The 26244-nt window shown below is 38.6% G+C and overlaps 1 protein-coding gene across 9 annotated transcripts in view; it reads left to right on the top strand.

The window, feature by feature from the left end:
* Positions 1–26244, top strand: part of USP3 (ubiquitin specific peptidase 3) — a 156159-nt gene that overhangs the window by 87770 nt on the left and 42145 nt on the right. For all 9 annotated transcript variants that reach the window (XM_037833753.1, XM_037833750.1, XM_037833756.1 and 6 more), the window contains one exon: positions 19569–19682. In XM_037833753.1, the coding sequence (XP_037689681.1) occupies positions 19569–19682 (114 nt within the window). The remainder of the gene's footprint in view (positions 1–19568; positions 19683–26244) is intronic.

Below are 26244 nucleotides of genomic sequence, written 5' to 3'. Positions count from 1 at the left end.
GTTGTCTAAAGTGCGTAAGAGTGCCCACCAGAGTGACCTCTCGGCTCCTTTTGGATTCTCTCTGCCACTGAAGCTTATTTCATTTCCTTTCACCTCCCCCTTTTGGTCAAGAAGATGTTCTCCGTCCCACGATGCCAGGTCTACATTCCTCCCCGGGAGTCATATTCCACGTTGCCAGGGAGATTCACTCCCCTGGGTGTCTGGTCCCACGTAGTGGGGAGGGCAGTGATTTCACCTTTCAAGTTGGCTTAGCCAGAGAGAGAGGGCCACATCTGAGCAACAAAGAGGCATTCGGGAGGAGACTCTTAGGCACAACCATAGGGAGGCCTAGCCTCTCCTTTGCAGCAACCGTCTTCCCAAGGGTAAAACCTGTGGTAGAGGGCTCAACCCATCAAACCACCAGTCCCCTATGTCTGTGGTCATGTTAGCAACCATGGAGGTGGGGTAGGCGAATACCCCTGCATTCTCCACAGGCTCCTCAAGGGGGCACTGCATCTTTTTTTTTTTTTTCCTTGTTTGTTTTTTTTTTTTAACTTTCCCTTCTTTTTTAAATCAACTGTATGAAAAAAAAGTTAAAAAGAAAACAAACATACAATAAAAGAACATTTCAAAGAGACCATAACAAGGGAGTAAGAAAAAGACAACTAACCTAAGATAACTGCTTAACTTCCAACATGTTCCTACTTTACCCCAAGAAAGTTACCTAATATAGTAACATTTCTGTGAACTTGCTCCTACTATATCCATCAGAAATTAACAGACCATAGTCATTCCTGGGCATCCCCAGAACGTTAAATAGCTTATCTGTTCTTCTTGATTATTGTTCCCCCTTCCTTAATTGCTCTCTATTGCTAGTTCCCCTACATTCTACATTATAAGCCATTTGTTTTACATTTTTCAAAGTTCACATTAGTGGTAGCATATAATATTTCTCTTTTTGTGCCTGGCTTATTTCACTTAGCATTATGTCTTCAAGGTTCATCCATATTGTCATATGTTTCACGAGATCGTTTCTTCTTACTGCCGCGTAGTATTCCATCGTGTGTATATACCACATTTTATTTATCCACTCATCTGTTGAAGGACATTTGGGTTGTTTCCATCTTTTGGCAATTGTGAATAATGCTGCTATGAACATTGGCGTGCAGATATCTGTTCGTGTCACTGCTTTCCGATCTTCCGGGTATATACCGAGAAGTGCAATCGCTGGATCGAATGGTAACTCTATATCTAGTTTTCTAAGGAACTGCCAGACTGACTTCCAGAGTGGCTGAACCATTATACAGTCCCACCAACAGTGAATAAGAGTTCCAATTTCTCCACATCCCCTCCAGCATTTGTAGTTTCCTGTTTGTTTAATGGCAGCCATTCTAACCGGTGTTAGATGGTATCTCATTGTGGTCTTAATTTGCATCTCTCTAATAGCTAGTGAAGCTGAACATTTTTTCATGTGTTTCTTGGCCATTTGTATTTCCTCTTCAGAGAACTGTCTTTTCATATCTTTTGCCCATTTTATAATTGGGCCGACTGTACTATTGTCATTGAGTTGTAGGATTTCTTTATATATGCAAGATATCAGTCTTTTGTCAGATACATGGTTTCCAAAAATTTTTTCCCATTGAGTTGGCTGCCTCTTTACCTTTTTGAGAAATTCCTTTGAGGTGCAGAAACTTCTAAGCTTGAGGAGTTCCCATTTGTCTATTTTCTCTTTTGTTGCTTGTGCTTTGGGTGTAAAGTCTAGGAAGTGGCCACCTAATACAAGGTCTTGAAGATGTTTTCCTACATTATCTTCTAGGAGTTTTATGGTACTTTCTTTTATACTGAGATCTTTGGTCTATTTTGAGTTAATTTTTGTGTAGGGGGTGAGGTAGGGGTCCTTTTTCATTCTTTTGGATATGGATATCCAACTCTCCCAGCCCCATTTGTTGAAAAGACCATTATGACTCAGTTCAGTGACTTTGGGGGCCTTATCAAAGATCAGTCGGCCATAGATCTGAGGGTCTATCTCCGAATTCTCAATTCGATTCCATTGATCTATATGTCTATCTTTGTGCCAGTACCATGCTGTTTTGGCAACTGTGGCTTTATAATAAGCTTCAAAGTCAGGGAGTGTAAGTCCTCCCACTTCGTTTTTCTTTTTTAGAGTGTCTTTAGCAATTCGAGGCATCTTCCCTTTCCAAATAAATTTGATAACTAGCTTTTCCAAGTCTGCAAAGTAGGTTGTTGGAATTTTGATTGGGATTGCATTGAATCTGTAGATGAGTTTGGGTAGAATTGACATCTTAATGACATTTAGTCTTCCTATCCATGAACATGGAATATTTTTCCATCTTTTAAGGTCCCCTTCTATTTCTTTCAGTAGAGTTATGTAGTTTTCTTTGTATAGGTCTTTTACATCTTTGGTTAAGTTTATTCCTAGGTACTTGATTTTTTTAGTTGCTATTGAAAATGGTATCTTTTTCTTGAGTGTTTCTTCGGTTTGTTCATTTCTAGCATATAGAAACATTACTGACTTATGTGCATTAACCTTGTATCCCGCTACTTTGCTAAATTTGTTTATTAGCTCTAGTAGCTGTATCGTCGATTTCTCAGGGTTTTCTAGATATAAGATCATATCATCTGCAAACAATGACAGTTTTACTTCTTCTTTTCCAATTTGGATGCCTTTTATTTCTTTGTCTTGCCGGATTGCCCTGGCTAGCACTTCCAGCACAATGTTGAATAACAGTGGTGACAGCGGGCATCCTTGTCTTGTTCCTGATCTTAGAGGGAAGGCTTTCAGTCTCTCACCATTGAGTACTGTGCTGGCTGTGGGTTTTTCATATATGCTCTTTATCATGTTGAGGAAGTTTCCTTCAATTCCTACCTTTTGAAGTGTTTTTATCAAAAAGGGATGTTGGATTTTGTCAAATGCTTTTTCAGCATCTATTGAGATGATCAATTGATTTTTCCCTTTCGAGTTTTTAATGTGTTGTAATACATTGATTGTTTTTCTTATGTTGAACCATCCTTGCATGCCTGGAATGAACCCCACTTGGTCATGGTGTATGATTTTTTTAATGTGTCTTTGGATTCGATTTGCAAGTATTTTGTTGAGGATTTTTGCATCTATATTCATTAGGGAGATTGGCCGGTAGTTTTCCTTTTTTGTAGCATCTTTGCCTGGTTTTGGTATTAGATTGATGTTAGCTTCATAAAATGAGTTAGGTAGTGTTCCATTTTCTTCAATGTTTTGAAAGAGTTTGAGTAAGATTGGGGTCAGTTCTTTCTGGAAAGTTTGGTAGAATTCCCCTGTGAAGCCATCTGGCCCTGGGCATTTATTTGTGGGAAGATTTTTGATGACTGATTGGATCTCTTTGCTTGTGATGGGTTGGTTGAGGTCTTCTATTTCTTCTCTGGTCAGTCTAGGTTGTTCATATGTTTCCAGGAAATTGTCCATTTCTTCTACATTCTCCAGTTTGTTGCCATACAGGTGTTCATAGTATCCTCTTATAATTTTTTTAATTTCTTCAGGATCTCCAGTTATGTCACCTTTTTCATTCATTATTTTGTTTATATGGGTCTTCTCTCTTTTTGATTTTGTCAGTCTAGCTAGGGGTTTGTCAATCTTGTTGATCTTCTCAAAGAACCAACTTTTGGTGATATTTATCCTCTCTATTGTTTTTTTGTTCTCTATGTCATTTATTTCTGCTTTAATCCTTGTTATTTCTTTTCTTGTACTTGGTTTAGGATTGGTTTGCTGTTCATTTTCTAGCTTCTTCAGTTGATCCATTAGTTCTTTGATTTTGGCTCTTGCTTCCTTTTTAATATATGCGTTTAGTGCTATAAATTTCCCCCTTAGCACTGCTTTTGCTGCATCCCATAGGTTTTGGTATGTTGTGTTCTCATTTTCATTCATCTCTATATATTTAGCAATTTCTCTTGCTATTTCTTCTTTAACCCACTGATTGTTTAGGAGTGTGTTGTTTAACCTCCAGGTATTTGTGAATTTTCTAAGTCTCTGATGGTTATTGACTTCTAATTGTATTCCATTGTGGTCAGAGAATGTGCTTTGAATAATTTCAATCTTTTTAAATTTATTGAGGCTTGTTTTATGTCCCAGCATATGATCTATTCTGGATAAAGTTCTGTGAGCACTAGAAAAGTATGTGTATCCTGGTGATTTGGGATGTAATGTCCTGTATATGTCTGTTAAATCTAATTCCTTTATCAGATTGTTTAGGTTTTCAATTTCCTTATTGGTCTTCTGTCTGGTTGATCTATCTATAGGAGAGAGTGATGTGTTGAAGTCTCCCACAATTATTGTGGAAACATCAATTGCTTCCTTTAGTTTTGCCAGTGTTTCTCTCATGTATTTTGTGGCACCTTGGTTGGGTGCATAGACATTTACGATTGTTATTTCTTCTTGCTGAATTGCCCCTTTTATTAGTATGTAGTGGCCTTCTTTGTCTCTCATAACATCCCTGCATTTGAAGTCTATTTTATCTGAGATTAATATTGCTACACCTGCTTTCTTTTGGCTGTAGCTTGCATGAAATATTTTTTCCATCCTTTCACTTTCAGTTTCTTTGTGTCCCTGTGTCTAAGATGAGTCTCTTGTATGCAACATATTGATGGTTCATTTTTTTTTATCCATTCTGCGAATCTATATCTTTTAATTGGGGAGTTTAATCCATTTACATTCAACGTTATAACCGTGAAGGCATTTCTTGAATCAGCCATCTTATCCTTTGGTTTATGTTTGTCATATTTTTCCCCTCTGTGTATTAATATCCTTTATTGTACCCATACCGAATCTCTTTAGTACTGAACCTTTCTCCAGGTCTCTCTGTCCTGTCTTTGTTTCTCTGTCTGTAGGGCTCCCTTTAGTATCTCCAGTAGGGCAGGTCTCTTGTTAGCAAATTCTCTCAGCATTTGTTTGTCTGTGAAATTTAAGCTCTCCCTCAAATTTGAAGGAGAGTTTTTCTGGATAAGTATTCTTGGCTGGAAATTTTTCTCTCTCAGAATTTTAAACATGTCCTGCCACTGCCTTCTTGCCTCCATGGTGGCTGCTGAGTAGTCACTACTTAGTCTTATGCTGTTTCCTTTGTATGTGGTGAATTGCTTTTCTCTTGCTGCTTTCAGAACTTGCTCCTTCTCTTCAGTATTTGAGAGTCTGATCAGAATATGTCTCAGAGTGGGTTTATTTGGATTTATTCTATTTGGAGTTCGCTGGGCATTTATGCTTTGTGTATTTATATTGTGTAAAAGGTTGGGGAAGTTTTCCCCAGCAATTTCTTTGACTACTCTTTCTAGACCTTACCCTTCTCTTCCCCTTCTGGGACACCAATGAGTCTTAAGTTTGGGCGTTTTATTTTATCTGTCGTATCCCTGAGATCCAATTCGATTTTTTTGATTTTTTTCTCCATTCTTTCTTTTGTTCGTTCATTTTCTGTTCTGTGGACTTCTAGGACACTGAGACGTTGTTCAGCTTCCTCTAGTTTTGTATTGTGAATGTCCAGAGTCTTTTTAATTTGGCCAACAGTTTCTTTCATTTCCATAAGATCTTCTATTTTTTTATTTACTCTTCCAATGTCTTTTTTTTTTTTTCATTTTTATTGTGATTGTTCAGATAGCATACAATTATCCAAAGATCCAAAGTGTACAGTCACTTGCCCCTGGGTACCCTCATACAGCTGTGCATCCATCACCTTAATTTTTGTTCAATTTTTAGAAACTTTTCATTACTCTAGACAAGAAATAAAGTGAAAGATGAAAAAAGAAAAAAAAGAAAAGGAAACTCTAATCCTCCCCTATCCCTAACCAACCCCCCTCAATTGTTGACTCATAGTATTGATATAGTACATTTGTTACTGTTTATGAAAAAATGTTGAAATACTACTAACTGTAGTATATAGTTTGTAATAGGTATATAGTTCTTCCCTATATGCCCCTCTATTATTAACTTCTAATTGTATTGTCATACATTTGTTCTGGTTTATGGAAGTGATTTCTAGTATTTGTACAGTTGATCATGGACATTGCCCACCATAGGATTCAGTTTTCTACATTCCCATCTTTTGACCTCCAACTTTCCTTCTGGTGACATATATGACTCTGAGCTTCCCCTTTCCATCTCATTCACACACCATTCGGCGCTGTTAGTTATTCTCACATCTTGCTACCAACACCCCTGTTCATTTCCAAACATTTAAGTTCGTCCTAATTGAACATTCTGCCCATACTAAGCAACCACTCCCCATTCTTAAGCCTTGTCCTATATCTTGGTACCTTATGTTTCATGTCTATGAGTTTACATATTATAATTAGTTCCTATCAGTGAGACCCTGCAATAATTGTCCTTATGTGTCTGGCTTATTTCACTCAGTATACTGCCCTCGAGGTTTTGTCATCAACCCATTTTTTTTTAATATGGTTTTGTTCACTCACCATACATTCCATCCCAAGTAAATAATGGATGGTTTTCTGCATGGTCATACATTTATGAGTTCACCACCTTCACCACTATCTATATAAGAGCATCTACATTTCTTCCACAAGGCAGGATGGAGAGTCAAAGAAGGTGGAGAGGCAAAAGAAAGAGGAAAAAAAAAAAATGACAGCTAGGAAGCAGCAAAAGGAAAAATAACCTTAAATCAAAGTAGAATAAAGAATCAGACAATACCACCAATGTCAAGTGTCTAACATGCCTCCCCTATCCCCCTCTCTTATCTGCATTCACCTTGGTATATCACCTTTGTTACATTAAAGAAAGCATAATACAATGATTCTATTAGTTACAGTCTCTAGTTTATGCTGATTACATCCCTCCCCCAATGCCTCCCCATTTTTAACACCTTGCAAGGTTGACATTTGCTTGTTCTCCCTCGTAAAAGAACATATTTGTACATTTTATCACAATTGTTGAATACTCTAGATTTCAGCAAGTTACACAGTCCCAGTCTTTATCTTTCTTCCTTTCTTGTGGTGTCTCACATGCTCCCCACCTTCCTCTCTCAACCATATTCATAGTTACCTTTATTCAGTGTACTTACATTCTTGTGCTACCATCTCCCAAAATTGTGTTCCAAACCACACACTCCTGTCTTCTATGACCGTGTAGTGCTCCCTTTAGTATTTCCTGTAGGACAGGTGTCTTGTTCACAAAGTCTCTCATTGTCTGTTTGTCAGAAACTATTTTGAGCTCTCCCTCATATTTGAAGGACAGCTTTGCTGGATACAGGATTCTTGGTTGGCGGTTTTTCTCTTTCAGTATCTTAAATATATCACACCTCTTCCTTCTTGCCTCCATGGTTTCTGCTGAGAGATCCGCACATAGTCTTATTAAGCTTCCTTTGTATGTAATGGATTGCTTTTCTCTTGCTGCTTTCAGGATTCTCTCTTTGTCTTTGACATTTGATAATCTGATTATTAAGTGTCTTGGCGTAGGCCTATTCATATCTCTTCTGTTTGGAGTACGCTGCGCTTCTTGGATCTGTAATTTTATGTCTTTCATAAAGATGGGAAATTTTCATTAATTATTTCCTCTATTATTGCTTCTGCCCCCTTTCCCTTCTCTTTTCCTCCTGGGACACCAATGATATGTACATTATTGTACTTTGTTTCATCCTTGAGTTCCCGGAGACATTGCTCATATTTTTTCATTCTTTTCTCCATCTGCTCCTTTGCGTGTAGGCTTTCAGGTGTTTTGTTCTCCAGTTCCTGAGTGTTTTCTTCTGCCTCTTGAGATCTGCTGTTGTATGTTTCCATTGTGTCTTTCATCTCTTTTGTTGTGCCTTTCATTTCCATAGATTCTACTAGTTGTTTTTTTGAACTTTTGATTCCTGCCGTATACATGTCCAGTGCTTCCTTTACAGCCTCTATCTCTTTTGCAATATCTTCTCTAAACTTTTTGAATTGATTTAGCATTAGTTGTTTAAAATTCCTGTATCTCAGTTGAAGTGTACGTTTGTTCCTTTGACTGGGCCATAACTTTGTTTTTCTTAGTGTCGATTGTAATTTTCTGTTGTCTAGGCATGGTTTCCTTGGTTATCCAAAGCAGGTTTTCCCAGACCAGAACAGGCTCAGGTCCCAGAGGGAAGAAATATTCAGTATCTGGTTTCCCTGTGGGTGTGTCTTAGAAAATTGGTACACCCTGTGATGCCTCAGGTCACTGTGCTTTTCTGCCCAGCAGGTGACGCCTGTTAGCCCATAATTCTTGACTGGTGTGAGGAGGTATGGCCGTGTTTCCCCACGCTCTGGGGTCTGGTTCTGAATGGAAAGGGCCCCACCCCTTTCCTCCTAGAGAAGACAGAGCCCCCAGGTGGAGGTCATTAGCATTTCAGTGGTCTCGCTCTCTGCTTGTGCTGTCTCCACCCTTCCCAGAGTCACAGCCCTGGAAACTGAAAATGACTGGGGCTTTCTCCTCTGAGCCGAAAAAGAAACAGATAGTCCCCTTCAGACCCAGTCCAAGGCGACCCTCCGGCTCTCCCAGGTCAGTCGTCACCCAAAGCCTCTGTCTGTTTTTTGGGGATGCGTACCTGTAGTGAGCAGTTCACACTCGCTACTTAAAACCCCAGTTGGAGCTCAGCTGAGCTGTATTCGCTTGCTGGGAGAGAGCTTCTCTCTGGCACCACGAGGCTTTGCAGCTTGGGCTATTGGGGAGGGGGTCTCGCGAGTTGGATCCGCAGGTTTTACTTACAGATTTTATGCTGTGTTCTCGGGCATTCCTCCCAATTTAGGTTGGTGTGTGATGAGTGGATGGTCTCCTTTGTCCCCCTGCAGTTACTCTGGATTATTTACTAGTTGTTTCTGGTTTTTTGTAGTTGTTCCAGGGGGACTACTTAGCTTCCACTCCTCTCTATGCCGCCATCTTGCCCGAGCTCCTCCCCAATGTCTTCTTTATGTCCTTTTAGCATCTTCTTTATGTCACTTATATCCTGGGCCATGGTCTTCTTGATGTCCTTTAAATCCTTTGCCATGTTTTTGTTCCTCGATTGTAGTTCTTTGATTAATTTTGCGACGTACTGTGTATCTTCCGATACCTTGATTTGTGTGTTTGGAATTGGATTCTCCATATCGTCTGGTTTTATCATATGCATTAAGATTTTCAGTTGTTTTTGGCCTCTTGGCATTTGTTTTGCTTGATAGGGTTCTTTCAAGTTGTAAAAAAAAAAAAGGATGTCGATCTAATTTTTCAGAAACACAGTTTGGTGATGTACACTTTCTCTACCTAACCAGCAGTTGGCGTCTGTGAGTCACCTATATCCCTCAAGTCAGTTCTCAACCTTGTTCCCACGGTGTGTGGGGAAATGATTCTTGTGGGGTTCAGTTGGAGAACTCAGTTTGGGTGTGTTGCTGGAGCCGTCCGCCCTGAATGTGGGGCATGTGTATGGGTGGCCAGGGAGGAATGGCAGTTTTAATGTTCAAATCCCCCAGGTTCCCAGAGATTCAAGGTTGCCACAAGAGTCTAAGCCTTCATTTCAGTTCAGCCCCGGACCCTCTCTCTCGCTTATCCACAAACCACCGGACTTGGCGTAGCGCCCCTGGGTTCTCCGAGCAGGTCCTCCCTCCCAGCCGTGATCCTCCAGGAGCTCAGCCAAGGGAATGCCGTGCTACGTCACCAGTGTGCACCGTCCCTCAAGGGAAGTCCCGGGCTGCCGGGCTGTGCATGGGCGCTCTCAGCCTGATGCAAAAATGGCCTAACGGGGTGTCTCAGCTCCCTCCTCCTCACACAGTTCCTCCTTCCCAGCTCCCGGGCAACTGGCGGGGCTCTGGGCTGTGGGCACGGCCCTGGGCAGGAGTTTATCCAGCCCTCTGGGGAGCCAGCTGCTAGCTGTGGGGTTTCTTTCTGCTTCCAGCTCTCCCCTCCGTTCCCCCAGCCCCGAGGGTATCTGCAGCGGACTATCCTCCAGGCCAGACACCGAGAGGCTGGCCCAGCCCCCTCTTGCTGTGTTTTGCTGCATGGTTCCCATGATCGCAGCTGCAGCCGCTCCTGGGTTTTTGCCTTTTTTATTTTATTTATTTATTTTTTATTTTAAAAGAGCCAGCCGGTCTCCAAATGCCAAGCCCTGATTTCCTCAGACTGCCGCGCGGCTGCGGGTCTTCCAGCCAGCTTACTCACTTGTTTCAGAATGCAGACTCCTGCTTTCACCAAGTATACGGCCCCTCTGGAGCTAGGAGACCTCATCCAGCTGGCGCATCGCTGTAACCAGTATTCTGGGTCACTTTCTGGTTTTTAGCTAGTGTTTTTCACGGAGGTATTTTTTCGCCCTGTCTTAGCTAGCCACCATCTTAGTTTTTCCTCCTTGTTATTTCTTTTCTGCTTGCTTTAGGGTTAGTTTGCTGATCATTCTCTAGCCTCTTCAGTTCAGTTAGATCTTTGGTTTTAGCTCTTTGTTCCTTTTTGATGTATGCATTTAGGGGTATAAATTTCCCTCTCACCTCTGCCTTTGCTGTATCCTGTAGGTTTTGATATGTTATGTTCTCATTTTCATTCGTCTCTAGATATTTACCAATTTCTCTTGCAGTTTCTTCTTTGATCCACTGATTGTTTATGAGTGTGCTGTTTAACCTCCATGTATTTGTGAAAGGTCTGTTTCTTTGGTGGGTATTGCTTTCTAGTTGCATTCCATTATGGTCAGAGAATGTGCTTTGAATAATTTCAATTTTTTTAAATTTATTGAGACTTGTTTTTTGCCCCAGCATATGATATATCCTGGAGAACATTCTATGAGTGTTAGAGAAGAATGTATGTCCTGGTAATTTGGGATGTAACAATCTATATATGTTTGTTAAGTGTAATTCATCTATCACATTGTTTAGGTTCTCAGTTTCTATATTGGTTCTCTGTCAGGTTGTTCTAGCTATAGAAGAGAGTGGTGTATTGAATTCTTCCACTATTATTGTAAAAATATCTATTGCTCCCTTCAGTTTAGGCAATGTTTGTCTCATGTACTTTGGAGCTCCTTGATTCGGTGCATAAACATTTATGATTGCTATTTCTTCTTGTTAAATTGTCCCTTTTATTAATATATAGTGTCCTTCTTTGTTTCTTATGACATTTAAAGTCTATTTTGCATTTAAAGTCTATTTTGTCCAGTATTAGTATAGCTACCCCTGCTTTCTTTTGGTTGCAGTTTGCGTGGAATATTTTTTTTCTATCCTTTTACTTTCAATCTCTTTGTGTCGCTGAGTGTAAGATGAGTCTCTTGTATACAGTATATTGATGGATCATACTCTTTAATCCATTCTGCCAGTCTGTATCTTTTAATTGGAGAGTTTAATCCATTCACATTTGAAGTTATTACTGTGAACACAGTTCTTGAACCAGCCATCTTATCCTTTGGTTTTTAGTTGTCAGATCTGTTTTTTCCTCCCTTTCTTTTTTTCCATTTAAGTTATTGTTACTAATACTATTCAGTTCTGTGCCCTTCTCCAGATCTCTGTCTCTCCTTTCTTTTCTTTCTTTCTTTCTTTCTTTCTTTTTTCTTTTTTCTTTTTTCTTTTTTTTTTTTTTTGTCAGCTGGTAAAACTCCGTTTAGTATTTTATTTCTTGCTGGGCAGGGCTCTTGTTAACAAATTCTCTCAACATTTTTTTTGTCTGTGAAAATTTTAAAGTCTCCCTCAATTTTGAAGGAGAGTTTTGCTGGATAAAGAATTCTTGGCTGGGAATTTTTCTCTTTCAGAATCTTAACTATATTATACCACTGCCTTCTCTCCTCCATGGTGCCCACAGAGTAGTCACTGCTTAGTCTTACATGGTTTTCCTTGTATGTGGTGAATTGCTTCTCTCTTGCTGCTTTCAGAACTTTCCCTCTTCAGCATTTGACAGATTGATTAGTATATGTCTCAGAGTGGGTCTCTTTGGAATTATTGTATTTGTTGTTCATTGGGCTTCCTTGGTTTGCATTTTTATGTCTTTTATAAGGATTGGGAAGTTTTCCCCAGCTGTGTCCTCAAATACTCTTCCTAGCTCTTTACTCTTCTTTTCTCCTTCTGGGGCACCAGTGATTCTTATACTTTTGTGCTTCATGGTGTCCTTCATTTCCATGAGATCCATTTCAGATTTTTCTATTTTTTCACCATTTGTTCTTTTGTGCGTTCTCATTCAATTGCCATGTCCTCTAATTCAGTTATTCTTCTGCCTCTTCAAATCTGGTGTTGTAGGTCTGTAGTATATTTTTAATTTGATCTACAGTACCTTTTATTTCCATAAGATCTGCCGGGTTTTTTTGTTTGTTGGTTTGTTTACTCTTCCAAATTCTTTATGCTCTTCTGAAGCCTGCTTGATGTCTTCTGTGTCTTTAGCCAACCCATTCAGGTTTTTGCAGATTTGTATATACTTCTTTCATTAATTGCTCTGGATTATGTGTCTCCTCTCCTTTTTTAATTTGGTTGTTTGGCTTGTCTATGTCTACTGGGGGTCTTCATGTGCTTTATGATTTTCTTTTGGCTTTTGACCATTTGTTGTGCTCTCGTTTTCATTCAACTTGAGATATTTGTTGATTTCTCTCGAAATTTCTTCTATGACCCATTGATTAAGAGCATGTTGTTTAGCCTCCATATTTGTGTAATTTCCAGTTCTCTGGTTATCATTGATTTCAAACTTCATTCCATTATGATTGATCAGAGTACTTTGTAAAATTTCAGTTCTTTTAAGTTTATTAAGACCTGTCTTGTACCCCAGCATGTGGTCTCTCCTAGAGAATGTTCCGTGACCACTTTATATCCTGCTGTTTTCGGTTGCAGTGTTCTATATATGTTTGTTAGATCTAGTTCATTTATTATATTATTTAGGCTCTCAGTTCCTTTATTATTCCTCTGTTTAGACATTGTGTTTGTTGGAGACAGTGGTGTGTTCAAGTCTCCCACTACTATTGTAGAGATCTTTATTACTCCCTTCAGTTTTGTCATTATTTGTCTCATGAAATTTGGGACACCTCGATTAGGTGCATAAAATATTTATGATTTTACTTCTTCTTGGTGAATTGTCCCTTTTATTAACACAGTGTCTTTTCTTGTCACTTATAACATTTTTGCATTTAAAGTTGATGTTGTCTGATATTAGTTTAGCTACCCCAGCTTTTTTTATTGTTGTTGTTGCTGCATGCATGGAATATCTTTTTCCATCCTTTCACTTTCAACTTATTTGTATCTTTGGGTCTAAAATGAGTCTTGTAAACAGCATATGGTTGTATCATAGTTTTTTTTTTTTTTAATCCATTCTACCAATCTCTGTCTTTTGATTGGTGAGTTTAATCCATTAACATTCAATGTTATTACTGTAAAAGCTGTCCTTTCTTTCACTATTTTATCCTTTGGCTTTTATTTGTCAGATACATTATTTGTCTCTTTTTATCCTTTCATTTACTCTTACTGATAGATATCACTTCTATACTCTTAGTGCAGGCCTCTCTTTCTTTTTATTTTTTTTTTTTGGCTAGTAGAATTCCCTCTAGTATTTCTTGTAGGTCAGATCTCTTGTTAATATCCTCTTTCAGCTTTTGTTTATCTGTGAATATTGTAAGTTCTCCCCCACTGTTGAAGGACAGCTTTGCTGGAGAAAGTATTCTTGACTCAGAGTAATTTATCTCTTCCAGTATTTTAAATAAATCATACCACTGCCTTCTCACCTCCATGGTGCCCGATGAATAGTTAGCACTCAGCCTTATATGGCATCACTTTTATGTGGTGGATTGCCTTTCTCTTGCTCCTTTCAGGATTCTTTCCTATTCAGCATTGGACATTCTGATTAGTATGTGTTTTGGGGTTGGTCTATTCAGATTTATTCTGTTTGGAGTATGCTGGACTCCTTGGGTTTGCATATTTATGTCTTATGTAAGAGTTGGGAAAATTTCAGCCATTATGTCCTCACATATTCTTCCTGGTCCTTTACTCTTCTCTTTTTCTTCTGGGACACCTGTAATATGTATATTTGTGTGCTTCATTTTGTCAGTCATTTCACTGAGACCCAACTCAAATTTTTCCATTTTTTTCTCCATTTTTTCTTTTACATGTTTATGTACAGTTGATCTCTCCTCTAGCTCTTCAGATCTGTTGTGTGTTTCTAGTATATTTTTAAATATCATCTACATTATCTTTCTGTAAGATCTGCTTTTTTTTTTTTGGTAATCTTTCAAGCTCTTCTTTATGCTCTCCTAGTGTCTCTTTAATATCCTTTATCTCTTCAACCATCTCATTGGAATTATTTAGATTTGTTTGACCATCTTTGTTAGTCGTTCCAAATTCTTTATTTCCTTGGACTTTTAAATGTGATCTTCAGGTTTGGTCATATCTTCTTGTTTCTTAATGTGCCTTGTAAATTTTTTGCTGATTTCTGGGCATCTGGTTATCTTGATATTATTATTTTGAAAGTTGGTTTCCCTCACCTCTAAGATTTTGTTATTGATTAGGTTTGTGTTGAAAGTTACCTTTGGCATATGGTTTGTCAGTATTTCACATCAAAACCAGGGCTGCCATCCCATGCATGGAGGGCAGAACCATACCAAAGGGCCCACAATTTCTCAGTCCTATTTTCTCCATTTTTTCTTCCTGCTCTTCCTTGTATGCTACAGTGGCCCTTCCCAGGTCTCCCAAGCCCCAGAACCACTTCTTTGGATAATTCCTGCCTGTTCTCTAGGTGCTTTTGGTGGAGGAGTGCCTTCTGCTTGTCATTATTCCACCATCTTCCTGGAATTCCTCTCTAGAATTTTACCCCTGAAGCGGTATTCTAAGAGAATTTCCTTTAGTAGGAGCATATGGAAGGAGCTAGAAAGGGCCTGCATTCAAGGAAGCTTCATCCTTTCCAGTCATCAGGCTGAAGGTGATAACAGTAAAATGAGGAAAAAATACATGTGCATAAAAGTTAAGGGAAGAATTTGTGGTACTTGATGTGTTAGTGTCATTTAGGGTTTAGTTACAAACTGTAGAAACTGCCACTGGCCTATTTAGGCAGAAAAGTAATATACTGAAGGTAATCATTGTTGGGTGGGTGGAACATCAGGTCTGGAGTCTAGGCAATCAGTACCACAGTTAGTCTTCCTATGGAACTGTCCTGTAAGGACACTGCTGTCATTGCTGAGCTGTACAATGCCAGTGTTCACATTACCAGGACTACTGGAGATAGGTGTTGGGTGAATGCTGTTACTGCTGCCCTTGGACCCTAGATGAAGCTTTTGCCACCACTACCACTGCCACCAAAGAGTGTTCAGTGCTGTCCCTGCTTCTTTGTGTCACTAACTCCTGTTTCAGATGGGCAGGACCCAGGTCACATACTTGTTTTCTGACCGCAAGAGAGGCTGAGAAAGCAAGTATCTGGCCTTTTCAGCTTCTTTAGTGGGAAGTGAGCTCTCACTCCCACCAAGACTCTTAGGTGAGAAAGTCTCCAAATGTAGGAAGAGAGCATAGGTACTGAGTGGTGAAAAATACGATTTATATTCCAGAGACCTAATGTATAACGGGATGAGAAAGAAGATATTGAGATTCTCTGACAACAGTCAAGTATCCAAGAGTATGGTGGTTATATTGACAGAGTAATTAAAGTTGAGGAGGTATATCAGTTTAGCTACATGCATAGAAAACCAAAATTAGCAATAACTTAAAACATCCGTGGTTTCTTATCTCATGTAAAATTTGGAGGTTATCTATCAAGGATTGTTTCAAAATGTCATGAGGTTCCTTTTAGCTTTCTGGTCCATCAACCCTAGTGTGGGGATATCATCCACATAGTCAACTATGGTGCTGGAGCTCCACCATTACATCCTCTTTCCAGCTAGCAGGAAGAAGGAAGGGATTAATAAGTAGTGTTTCCTTTTAAGGAATTTTCCTGAAGTTGGACACACATTTATTCTGGGAAGACGTGCTCAGCTTTAAAAAAAAAGTTCTATTACTATGGAAAATGAGGAAAATGGATAATGGGAGACAGTATGGAGGATGTGGGGGAGTACAGTGTAGGTACCTGAGCAGCTGAGAATATATTGAGTGCAAAGTGATAAGAGTACATCCAGTAGAGAAGTCCTATTGGAACCTGGAGAAACCCGAATAAAAGTGGTCATGAAAAAATCTAGCCTGGAGGTTTGGGTTTGAGAGTCACTGATGTGGAGTTGCACATTTTTGAAGCATTCTGGCTTGAAGTGTTGATGAGCAGGTGGTCACAGAGTGAGGTGTGGGAAGTGTTCCGAGGGAGGGATAAGAAAGAAAACTGCAGAAGATGGGAAGGGAGATCTTGTTACTTGTTTTAATTTTTTTTAAAAAAACTTGTATTTTGAAATAGTTTCAAACTTATAGGACATTTACAAAAATAATACAGGCCCAAAACACAGAACTGCAGCATACCCCTAACCCCCAGATACCCAGATCCACCAATTTTAACTTTTTGCCATAATTACCTTATCATGCTGTCTGTGCATCCACCTGTCACTGCATCTATTTATATGTCCATCTATCTGTCTGACTATTTATAAGTCAATTTTCTGAACGCTTGAAAGTAAGTCATGTACAGCATGTTCCTGAACACTTAATACTGGTATGTACATTTCCTATGAATAAGGATATTCAGTTTTGTACCCACCCTAAGTGCAGTTATAAAACTCAAGAAATTTAGCATTAATATAAACCTTATATCTATATTCTATAATTTTTCATATGTCCCAATAATATCCCTTTGAGCCTTTTTTCTCCTCCCTTGTTAAATCCCATCCAGGACCACGTATTGAATTTAATTGTCATTGTCTCTTTAGTTGCTCTTTCGCGCATGCGCTCTCTCTCTCTCTCTCTCTCCTTTTTTTTTTTTTTTTGTGGAAACATATGTATAACATAAACTTTCCCATCTCAACTATTCCCAAGCATACTATTCAGTCACATTCACAATGTGATGATACTCTCACCACCTTCCATTACTAAAACTTTCCCATCTCCCCAAACAGAAGAAACCCTACACCCATTATTCATTAACTCCCCATTCTCCCTACCCTCTGCCTCTGGCAATCTGTATTCTAACTTCTGCCTTTATGAGCTTGCATATTTTCTGATATTTTCTTTGTAGTTACCACAGGGATTAAATTTAACATCCTAAATCTGTAAGAGTCTCATTTGCTTTGGTACCAACATAACTTCAGTGGTATCCAGAAACTATGTTACCATAGCCCTTTGACACCCCCCCCACCTTTGTGTAGTTCTCACAAATTGCATGTTTATATATTGTATAGAGTCCCGAACTACTGACATTACAATTTATGCATTTGCCTTTTAGATCCTGTAGGAAGTAAAAAGTGGAGTTACAAACCAAAAATACAATGGTACTGCATTTATATTTACCCATGTTGTTACCCGTACCAAAGATCCTTATTTCTTCATGACTTCATTCTGTTGTTTCATGTTCTTTCCTTTCAACCTAAAGAACTCTCTTTAGCATCTCTTATAGGGCCAGTTTAGTAGAAATGACCTCCCTCAGCTATTGTTTATCTGAGAATGTCTTAATCTCTCCCTCATTTTCCAAAGACACATATAGAATTCTTGGTTGGCAGTTTTTTGCTTTCAGCACTTTAAATATGCCATTCCACTGCTGTCTTGGCTCCACAGTTTCTGATGAGAAATTGATATTTAATTTTATTGAGGCTCCCTTTTACGTGGCACATTGCTTCTTTCTTGCAGCTTTCAGAATTCTCTCTATATCTTTGGCAGTTGACAGTTTGATTATAATTTGTCATCACATCAGTCTAAGTTTATCCTATTTGGAGTTTGTTGAATGTCTTAGATGTATATATATTCATGTCTTTCATTAAATTTAGGAAGTTTTCAGCCTTTATTTCTTTGAATATTCTTTCTTCTCCTTTGTCTCACTCTCCTCCTTATGGGACTCCCACAGTGTGTATATTGGTATGTTTGACGGTGCCCCACAGGTTCCTCAGGCTCTTAACTTTTCTTCATTCTTTCCTCTTTCTCCTCCTCAGACTGAATGATTTAAATGCTCTTATCTTCAAATTCATTGATTCTTTTGCCATCTCCAGTTAGCTCTTGAACTCTTCAGGGAATTCTGACTTTCTTTTACTGTGGTCTGCAACTCTGTTTGGTTCCTTTTCATAATTTCCATCACTATTAATAGTCAATGTTCTTTTGTTTTGTTGATTTCTTTTATTTCATTGTCTATGTTTTCCTTCAACTCTTTGAGTATATTTAGGACCATTTTTTTAAAACCTTTGGTATGTCCCAGGTGTGGACCGCCTCTGTTCCAGTCTGCTAATACTGCCGTTCTGCAAAATACCAGAAATGGATTGGCTTTTGTAAGGGGGGGTTACTTGGCTACAAATTTACAGTTCTACAGCCATAAAAGTGTGCAAACTAAGGCATCAACAAGAGAATACTTTCACTGAAGAAAGGCTAATGGCATCCAGAACACCTCTGTCAGCTGGGAAGGCACGTGGCTGGTACCTGGTGGTCTCGGGTTGTGTTTCAGCTCCTCTGTCAGCTCCTGTGCGTCCTTAGCTTAGCATCTCCAAACATCCTTCTGTCTGCAACTCCAAGCATCTCTGTAAGCTCCCAAGTGTCTCTCCGAAAGTTTCTCTCAGCTGCCCTGAACTCCTGTCTGTGAGCTCTCCTGTAGGACTCCAGTGATTTAATTAAGACCCACCCTGAATGAGCGGGGTCCATATCCTCATGGAAATAATTTAATAAAAGGTCTTACCCACAGATGATTGAGTCACATCTCTAAAGAAACACTCAATCAAAAGATCAATTGTCTGCCCTCACAAGATTGCGTTAAAGAACATGACTTTTGGGGGACATAATATATCCAAATTGGCACATCCTCACTGATGGTTTCTAATGCTTTTAATGCTTTAAACTTCTCCTTTGCTTGGGCCATCATTTTCTGTTTCTTTGTATGTTTTATAATATTCTGTTGAAACCTGGACATTTTGATATTTTAATATGTTATCACTGGAATTTAGACTCTGAGGGGTCTGTTCCTTTAGCTTGTATCCAGTTAGTATTATGACAGAGCTTTCCTTGAATGCCAGGAGCTAACAACAACCAAAAAAAAAGAAAGGAAAAAAAAGAGGAGGAAAAAAGAAAACACCTTTCCCAGTCTTTGCAGATTGACCTGTGGAGTGCTCTCCTTCAGACAGGTTATCCATGTAATGAGTTTGGAGAATAGGTCCAAGCCTAAGCAAATGAGTCTTTTTTAAACAGCATATTGACGGTTTATACTTTTTAATCCACTCTGCCAATCTATAGCTTTTAACTGGGGAGTTTAATCCATTCATATTCATGTTATTACTTTGAGGGCAGTTCTTGAATCAACGATCTTATCCATTGGTTTTTATTTGTCAGATCTGTGACAGATAAACTTGGGCACACTCAAAGTTCACCATAGGGTTAAAAAGCTAGTTTTGACAGCAATTACTGCTATTTATATGGGTTTTTGAGATGATTTTTCTTAACTGTTAAGGATTATTTAACAAATAGACCAACCCCTTGTTATATTTACATTTTTTATTTATCACTTATTCTTTTTTGACAACTGGACATTCTAGGTTGAAATTGTAGCCTCTCAGTAACGCTCAGGTATCTATTCCCTTCCTCTTTTCCAGGTCTTTGGTGGAAGAATTTAGAAAGACACTCTGTGCTTTATGGCAAGGCAGCCAGACTGCATTTAGCCCGGAATCCTTATTTTATGTTGTTTGGAAGATTATGCCGAATTTTAGGTATGTATTATTTAATGAGGGATATTTAAAAACGTTACTATTAATCTTTTCACTTTTCCTGAAACAATTTCCAATGAAATGATATTAATGATAATAAAGAGCTTTTTTTTTTTTTAAAGAAGAGCAGAAGTTGAATGTATCCAATTAAACAAATGTGCTTGTTTAAATAATAGATATTAGAAATGTCTATAACAAATGATAGGGTATTTTGTTGTTATAGAAACAGAGCACTTATAATTAACTTATGTGCTCTAGCAAAACATAGTAGACCTGACTCTTTCAAAATCTTGTAACGAATAATTACCATCATATACTGTCTTGTTAATCCAACTAAAGAGAATCTAAATGTAATCAGTAGAAATCCTATACTCTGTTCGCCACCTGGGTTTCTGAATCTCTTCAAGTACTGTAGTCAGGTCCCTAGGATTCACTTTATAGAAGGTAGCTAAGCCATATCCTAAAGTGGCTATCGATCATGCTCTCTTTCCAGATTCACTTGAGTAGGGAAAGGCCCTTGTGCTGTCAGGGGAGTCCTGCCTCTTCTAGTTTAGTGTCCCAGTGAGGATTTGGGCAATAGTAGATTTGGTACACTGCAGATGTTTGCCTTGCTACCTTCTGATTTTATCTTGATTTTAACCATGAAGTGAGTCATGGTTCTTACCAGTCATGATTTTTAGTGCATAAAGTACATCCTTTTCTTTTAAAACCAGCATGCTGTAGTAAAACTTAACAATATATCTTGCTCTATTGCCTAATAGTGGTTTAGATACGGTCTTAGTGTATAGGACCACTTAAAAAGAAACAACTTCATAGAACTGTAATTTGTTGGGTTGCTAAAGTGTCTAGTTCTGCAGGGTCTGACATAAATGACTATTGTACTCTTGGTCTTTGTTTTGAAGGAAATTTCTGTTTTTGTATCATATCATTTAAATTTCCTGTCAGGAGAAACTAATTTTGTATGGGTCTTAGAGTTTCTTGACTCTTAAGTAGAAAGGTGGAAATGATAAGTTAATTGCTAATCAGTTTTGGCCTTAATATAAAATTTCTAATATAGTCACCTAATTAGACTCTTGATAGGGATTTAATCTTTATGTGTTATTATAATAATAGTTTTCATTTATTGAATGCCTACTGTGTACCAAGCACTCTAGGTATTTTATATCTTAAGAAAACAGAATTCCTGCCAAGAAAGGAAGTTTTACCACATCTTAAAGAAGCCATAACTGAGACGTAGAGAGGAGAAGCAGCTCATTCAGTCTAACACATCTGGGTCTTATGACATCAGAATTAGAAGCCAGGTCTTTGTGGAGCTGGTTTATAATAGACATGCCAACAGTGATTTGTCGACATGCCCTGAGTGAGGCCTACTACCTCACTTTTTATTGTTCTTGTTCCCTGCTGCCATCGAGGTCTCATTCTTGATTGAGTTTAGAAACACTATAGTTTTACTCAGTAGCATGCTACTTTCAATCTAAATATGCCCACATTTCTGCCCTTTCTATGTTTTATAGTCCAACTGTGTGAGGATGTTTGGATATTAACCTATTCATTTTACACATTATAATATTCCTACTGATAAAGAGAAAGCACTTTTAGAAATGGTGACCAGGTTGAGGAAATTGCTGTGGAATCCCTGGGGTGTTTCTGCTCCATGTGAACTCTTAGAATCTGTTAATCACCAATGAGAATAGGATGCTTTTGTACTCTTATCTGGACTTTCTCTTAGTTCTGCAACTAATTGAGATTGTTCCCCATTTTCGTGTAATCAGATAATTTTTCTCTTGGTTTAATCTAGATCTTGAGATTATTTCATGGATGAAGCTTTAGTTCAGGGTCACTGCAAAATGCTGAGGTGCAGGGTGGTGGGGCTTTTTTCTTAAAGCTGTTATTGCTGTTAGGTATGCAGGGTAAGTTTCTTTTAACATGCCCATCTGCAAATAACAGTTTGTCTTGGATTATGTTTCTACTATATTTATTACGCCAAGATGAATTCTTTTTTTTTTTTTAATAAGAAAACCTATTTTTCTTGATTAACATATAAAATGTCTAGGGAACTTTATTCCTTGGAATGAAATATAAGAACTCTGAAATATAAACATGCATGGAGAACGAGAAACAACTTTCATTTATTAAATAAATGCAGAAAAATTATATTCTAAATGTAATCAATTGCTTTAGCTATAGAAATTGTTGAGGTTATTCTTTCACTTCTTCCACTCAAACCAAAAACCAGTTACTTAGCAAGGAAAAAGTTCCTTAAGTTTTGACCTTTCACCTCCAACACATGTAACTACTTATCACACTTCTTATGACTTCTTAGTATGGCCAGCTTTTCCTTCCTTTGCTTTTTTATAAAAACAATTTAAAGTTTATTTTTTTAATGGACAAAATACGTACCTATGGGTAAATATTAAAAAGGTTAAAAAGGGTTATACAATGAAAATTTTTTCTTCTACCCTAATGCCCAGCCATTCATTCTGATTTTTGGAGGCAACCATAGTTAACCAGGTTTTTGTTTAACCTTCCAGTGATGTTCTGTATATGTATATGCAAACAAATATATACGTACAGGTGTGTGTATGTATATAATTTTTAACATAAATGGTAATGAATCTTTTTTTCTACTTTGAGATGATTTCATATTGGTATATAAATAGCCTCCTCAATCCATTTTAGCATAATATTCCATTTTATGGTTGTATCTTAATTATGTGATAGTCCCCACCAATGGTTATATAGATTATTTTTAAAGCAGTTTTATTGAGATAATTCACAATACCATACAATCCATCCAAAGTGTACAGAGACTTGCAGTATAGAGTTGTGCATTCATCACTGAAATCAATTTCAGAATATTTTCATTACTCCAAAAAGAAAAGCCCTGTGCCCCTTTTCCCCTATTATTTTTATTTTTGTAATGGCTCTGTTTATTAATACGTATATCACAAATGTTCACAGTATCAATGCATTCTTGTTGGCATGCTAGACAGAAGCATAATTTTTAAAGTTCTTTTTAAGGTATTTTGACTTTTATTCTCCCCTTATACTTATTTTTGTATTGACCTTATGAGGTTCTGAATGTCTGTAGTGTCAATGCAAAAAAATATATTGGAAAGAAGAACTGAAGCAACAGGATAGCAGATAACTGGGGAAAGATAAAAGTAATATTACCTTCATGGGAAGCAACAACACAATTTGATAACAGGATTATACTGCTGGACTAAACTGTCTATACATACCCATGCATGTAATAGTAATGAGCAAGGAAGCCACCTAAAGCTCAACAACAACTGCCTTCATGCTTTTGTCTCCTCATGGACAATACTGATGTATTTCTTTACATGTTCTGGGCAGTCTGAACAAGGTAGGAAAGAGCCTTAATAAAGGGAAACCAAACCAAATGAGATTAAGGCAAAAGAACAGATGTCTGTAGTCTGCTTATCTACTACATAAAGGTGGCATTTATTGATCAAGGTAAAGGGCAAACTGGGGCCTCCCACACTACATGCAGGGCCCAGTGGGGCCAGTGATGGTATAATGACCAGTCTATGTTGAGCTGACTATGTGGGAGTGTTGGCTGCACGCCGGAGGTGGGTTGGGGTAAAGGCGCAGGTGTATTATATACTGTGCTCTAACATTCTTTGGAAGACTTGCAAAGATTGCCGAAATTCCTTTTTTAAATGGGTGTCTTATTGCATCGTTCTTGAAAGTCTTCTTCTTACACTATCTCATGCTGGTTGGCCATGATGAACCATCCCCTCATTGTTCTAGTTTGCTAATGCTGCGGGAATGCAAAACACCAGAAATGGATTGGCTTTTATAAAGGGGGTTTATTTGGTTACAGAGTTAACAGTCTTAAGGCCATAAAGTATCCAAGGTAACACATCAACAATCAGGTACCTTCACTGGAGGATGGCCAATGGTGTCTGGAAGACCTGTTAGCTGGGAATGCACGTGGCTGGCGTCTGCTCCAAGTTCTGTTCAAAATGCCTTTCTCCCAGGACATTCCTCTCTAGGCCACAAGGTCCTCTTCAGCATGTCACTCTCAGTTGCTCTCGGAGTGTTTGTCCTCTCTTAGTGTCTCCGGAGCTGAAGTCTACTTTCAAAGGCCATCTCCAAAATGTCTCTGTAAGCTGAGGCTCCTCTCTCAGCTCTGTGCATTCTTCAAAGTGTCCCTCTTGGCTGTAGCAAGCTGTTCCTTCTGTCTGAACTTATATAGTGTTCCAGTAAATTAATCAAGGCCCATGCTGAATGGGTGGGGCCACACCTCCATGGAGATGATCTAATCAGAGTTATCACCTACAGTTGGGTGGGGTGCATCTCAATGGAAACAACCTAATCCCTAATCCCGTGGAAACAACTTAATCCCAACTTCCAGTTTAACACTAACACTAATACTTCCGCCCCCACAAGATTGTATCAAAGAACATGGCATTTTCTGGGGGACGTAATATATACAAACCAGCACACCCCTATTATTGACACTCAGCATTGGTGTGGTACCTTTGTTACAGTTGAAAGAATATTAAAATATTACTGTTAACTGTAGTCCATAGTTTGCAGTAGGTGCATTTCCCCCATATAGCACTCTGTTAACTCCTTGTAATAGTAATGTACAGTTGTTCTAGTTCATGAAAGAATATTTTTCTTCAGTTATCTTTTACTTTTAAATCTTTTTTCTGCTAAAATTTTTTATATTTTCAAGTGTGTCATATACATTAATGGTTGAGAAATACAGATTTAAAAATGTAATGTTAGCATATTCATTATAACACATTTCATATATACAAAATAGCATCATACATAAATGGGAGAGAGCAAAGGAAATAACATTTTAAGAGAATGTCTTTTGGGCTGGGAACTCTATGTTATGTCATTCATTGAAATTTTTTTAAATTTTTTAATTTTTTATTGAGATTGTTCAGTACCATACAACTATCCAAAGATCCAAAGTGTACAATTAGTTGCCCATGGTACCATCATAAACTGTGCATCCATTACCACAATTAAGTTTTTTTTCAATTTTTAGAACATTTTCATTACTCCAGAAAAGAAATAAAGACAAAAAAAAAGGAAACTCCAATCCTGCCATACCCCTAACCACCCCTCCTCCATTATTGATTCATAGGTTTGCTATAGTACATTTGTTACTGTTGATGAAAGAATGTTAATATACTACTAACTCTAGTATATAGTTTGCAATAGGTATATTTTTTTCCCTATATTCCTGTTGTTTTAGTTTGCTAATGCTGCCGGAATGCAAAACACCAGAGACGGATTGGCTTTTATAAAAAGGGGGTTTATTTGGCTACATAGTTACAGTCTTAAGGCCATAAAGTGTCCAAGGTAATAAATCAGTAATCGGGTACCTTCACTGGAGGATGGCCAATGGTGTCCGGAAAACCTCTGTTAGCTGGGAAGGCACGTGGCTGGCGTCTGCTCCAAAGTTCTGGTTTCAAAATGGCTTTCTCCCAGGACATTCCTCTCTAGCAAGCTTGCTTCTCTTCAAAACGTCACTCACAGCTGCACCGAGTTCCTTCTCTTTGAGCCAGCTCATTTATATGGCTCCACTGATCAAGGCCCACCCTGAATGGGTGGGGCTAGGCCTCCATGGAAATATCCCATCACTTATCCTCTACAGTTGGGTGGGGCACATCTCCATGCAAACAACCTAATCCAAATGTTCCAACTTAATCCCACTATTATGCATGCCCCACAAGACTGCATGAAAGAATATGGCTTTTTCTGGGGGACATAACATTCAAACCAGCACATTCCACCCCCTGGACCCCAGAAAAACATTCTTTCCAAATACAAAATACATTCATCCCACAATACCACAGAAACTTAAATCATTTCAGTAACAATAGTTAAGTACAAGATCCCATCAAAATCAAATATAGGCATGGTCAGTCCTAAGGCATACTTTTTCTTTAGCTTTGGATCTGTGGACTTAGAACAAGTTATATGCTTCCAATATACAAAGGAGGGACATTCATAGGATAAACATTCCCATTGCCATAAGGAGAAAGAGTAAGGAAAACAGGGTTAACAGGGCCAAAACAGTTCCTAAAACCCGCAGGACAAACTCCATTAGATTTCAAAGTCTGAGAGTCATTTACAGAACAACGTTGCATCCTTGGGGCTTGAGAGAGCGGTAGTCTAACCCTTCCTAAGGGCCTTTATGGCAGCCCTTTCCTCTCCAAACGCTTCGGTGAGTGTTCCAACATATCCACACATTGGGGAGACCACCTTCTCGGCCCCACCCTCCTCAAACATTGGGGCAGCTCCCGGATTCCCTTCCATCTCCGGGGCACATGCTAAACCCCTTCAGAACAGTGTGGTGGCAGCCAGGCTCTCCCCAATTCCCTGGAAATGTGTTCCACCCTCTTTGGGACCTCAGGTGGCAAAACTCTTTCAGAGCATTGAGGTGGAATGCCCACCCTCGACCTCTGGGACAAACTCAACCTTTGCATGCGTGTGGGCTGCTCCACTCTCCCAGCCCAAGGCCTCTTGACTCCAGACCTCAACCTCCATGGCTCTGTCTTTGAAGTAATTTTTC

The sequence above is a fragment of the Choloepus didactylus genome, chromosome 4, assembly GCF_015220235.1.
Source record: "Choloepus didactylus isolate mChoDid1 chromosome 4, mChoDid1.pri, whole genome shotgun sequence".
Classification (NCBI taxonomy): domain Eukaryota; kingdom Metazoa; phylum Chordata; class Mammalia; order Pilosa; family Megalonychidae; genus Choloepus; species Choloepus didactylus.
The sequence above is the reverse complement of the archived record's forward strand: the minus strand, read 5'-3'. Positions and strand labels throughout refer to the sequence as shown.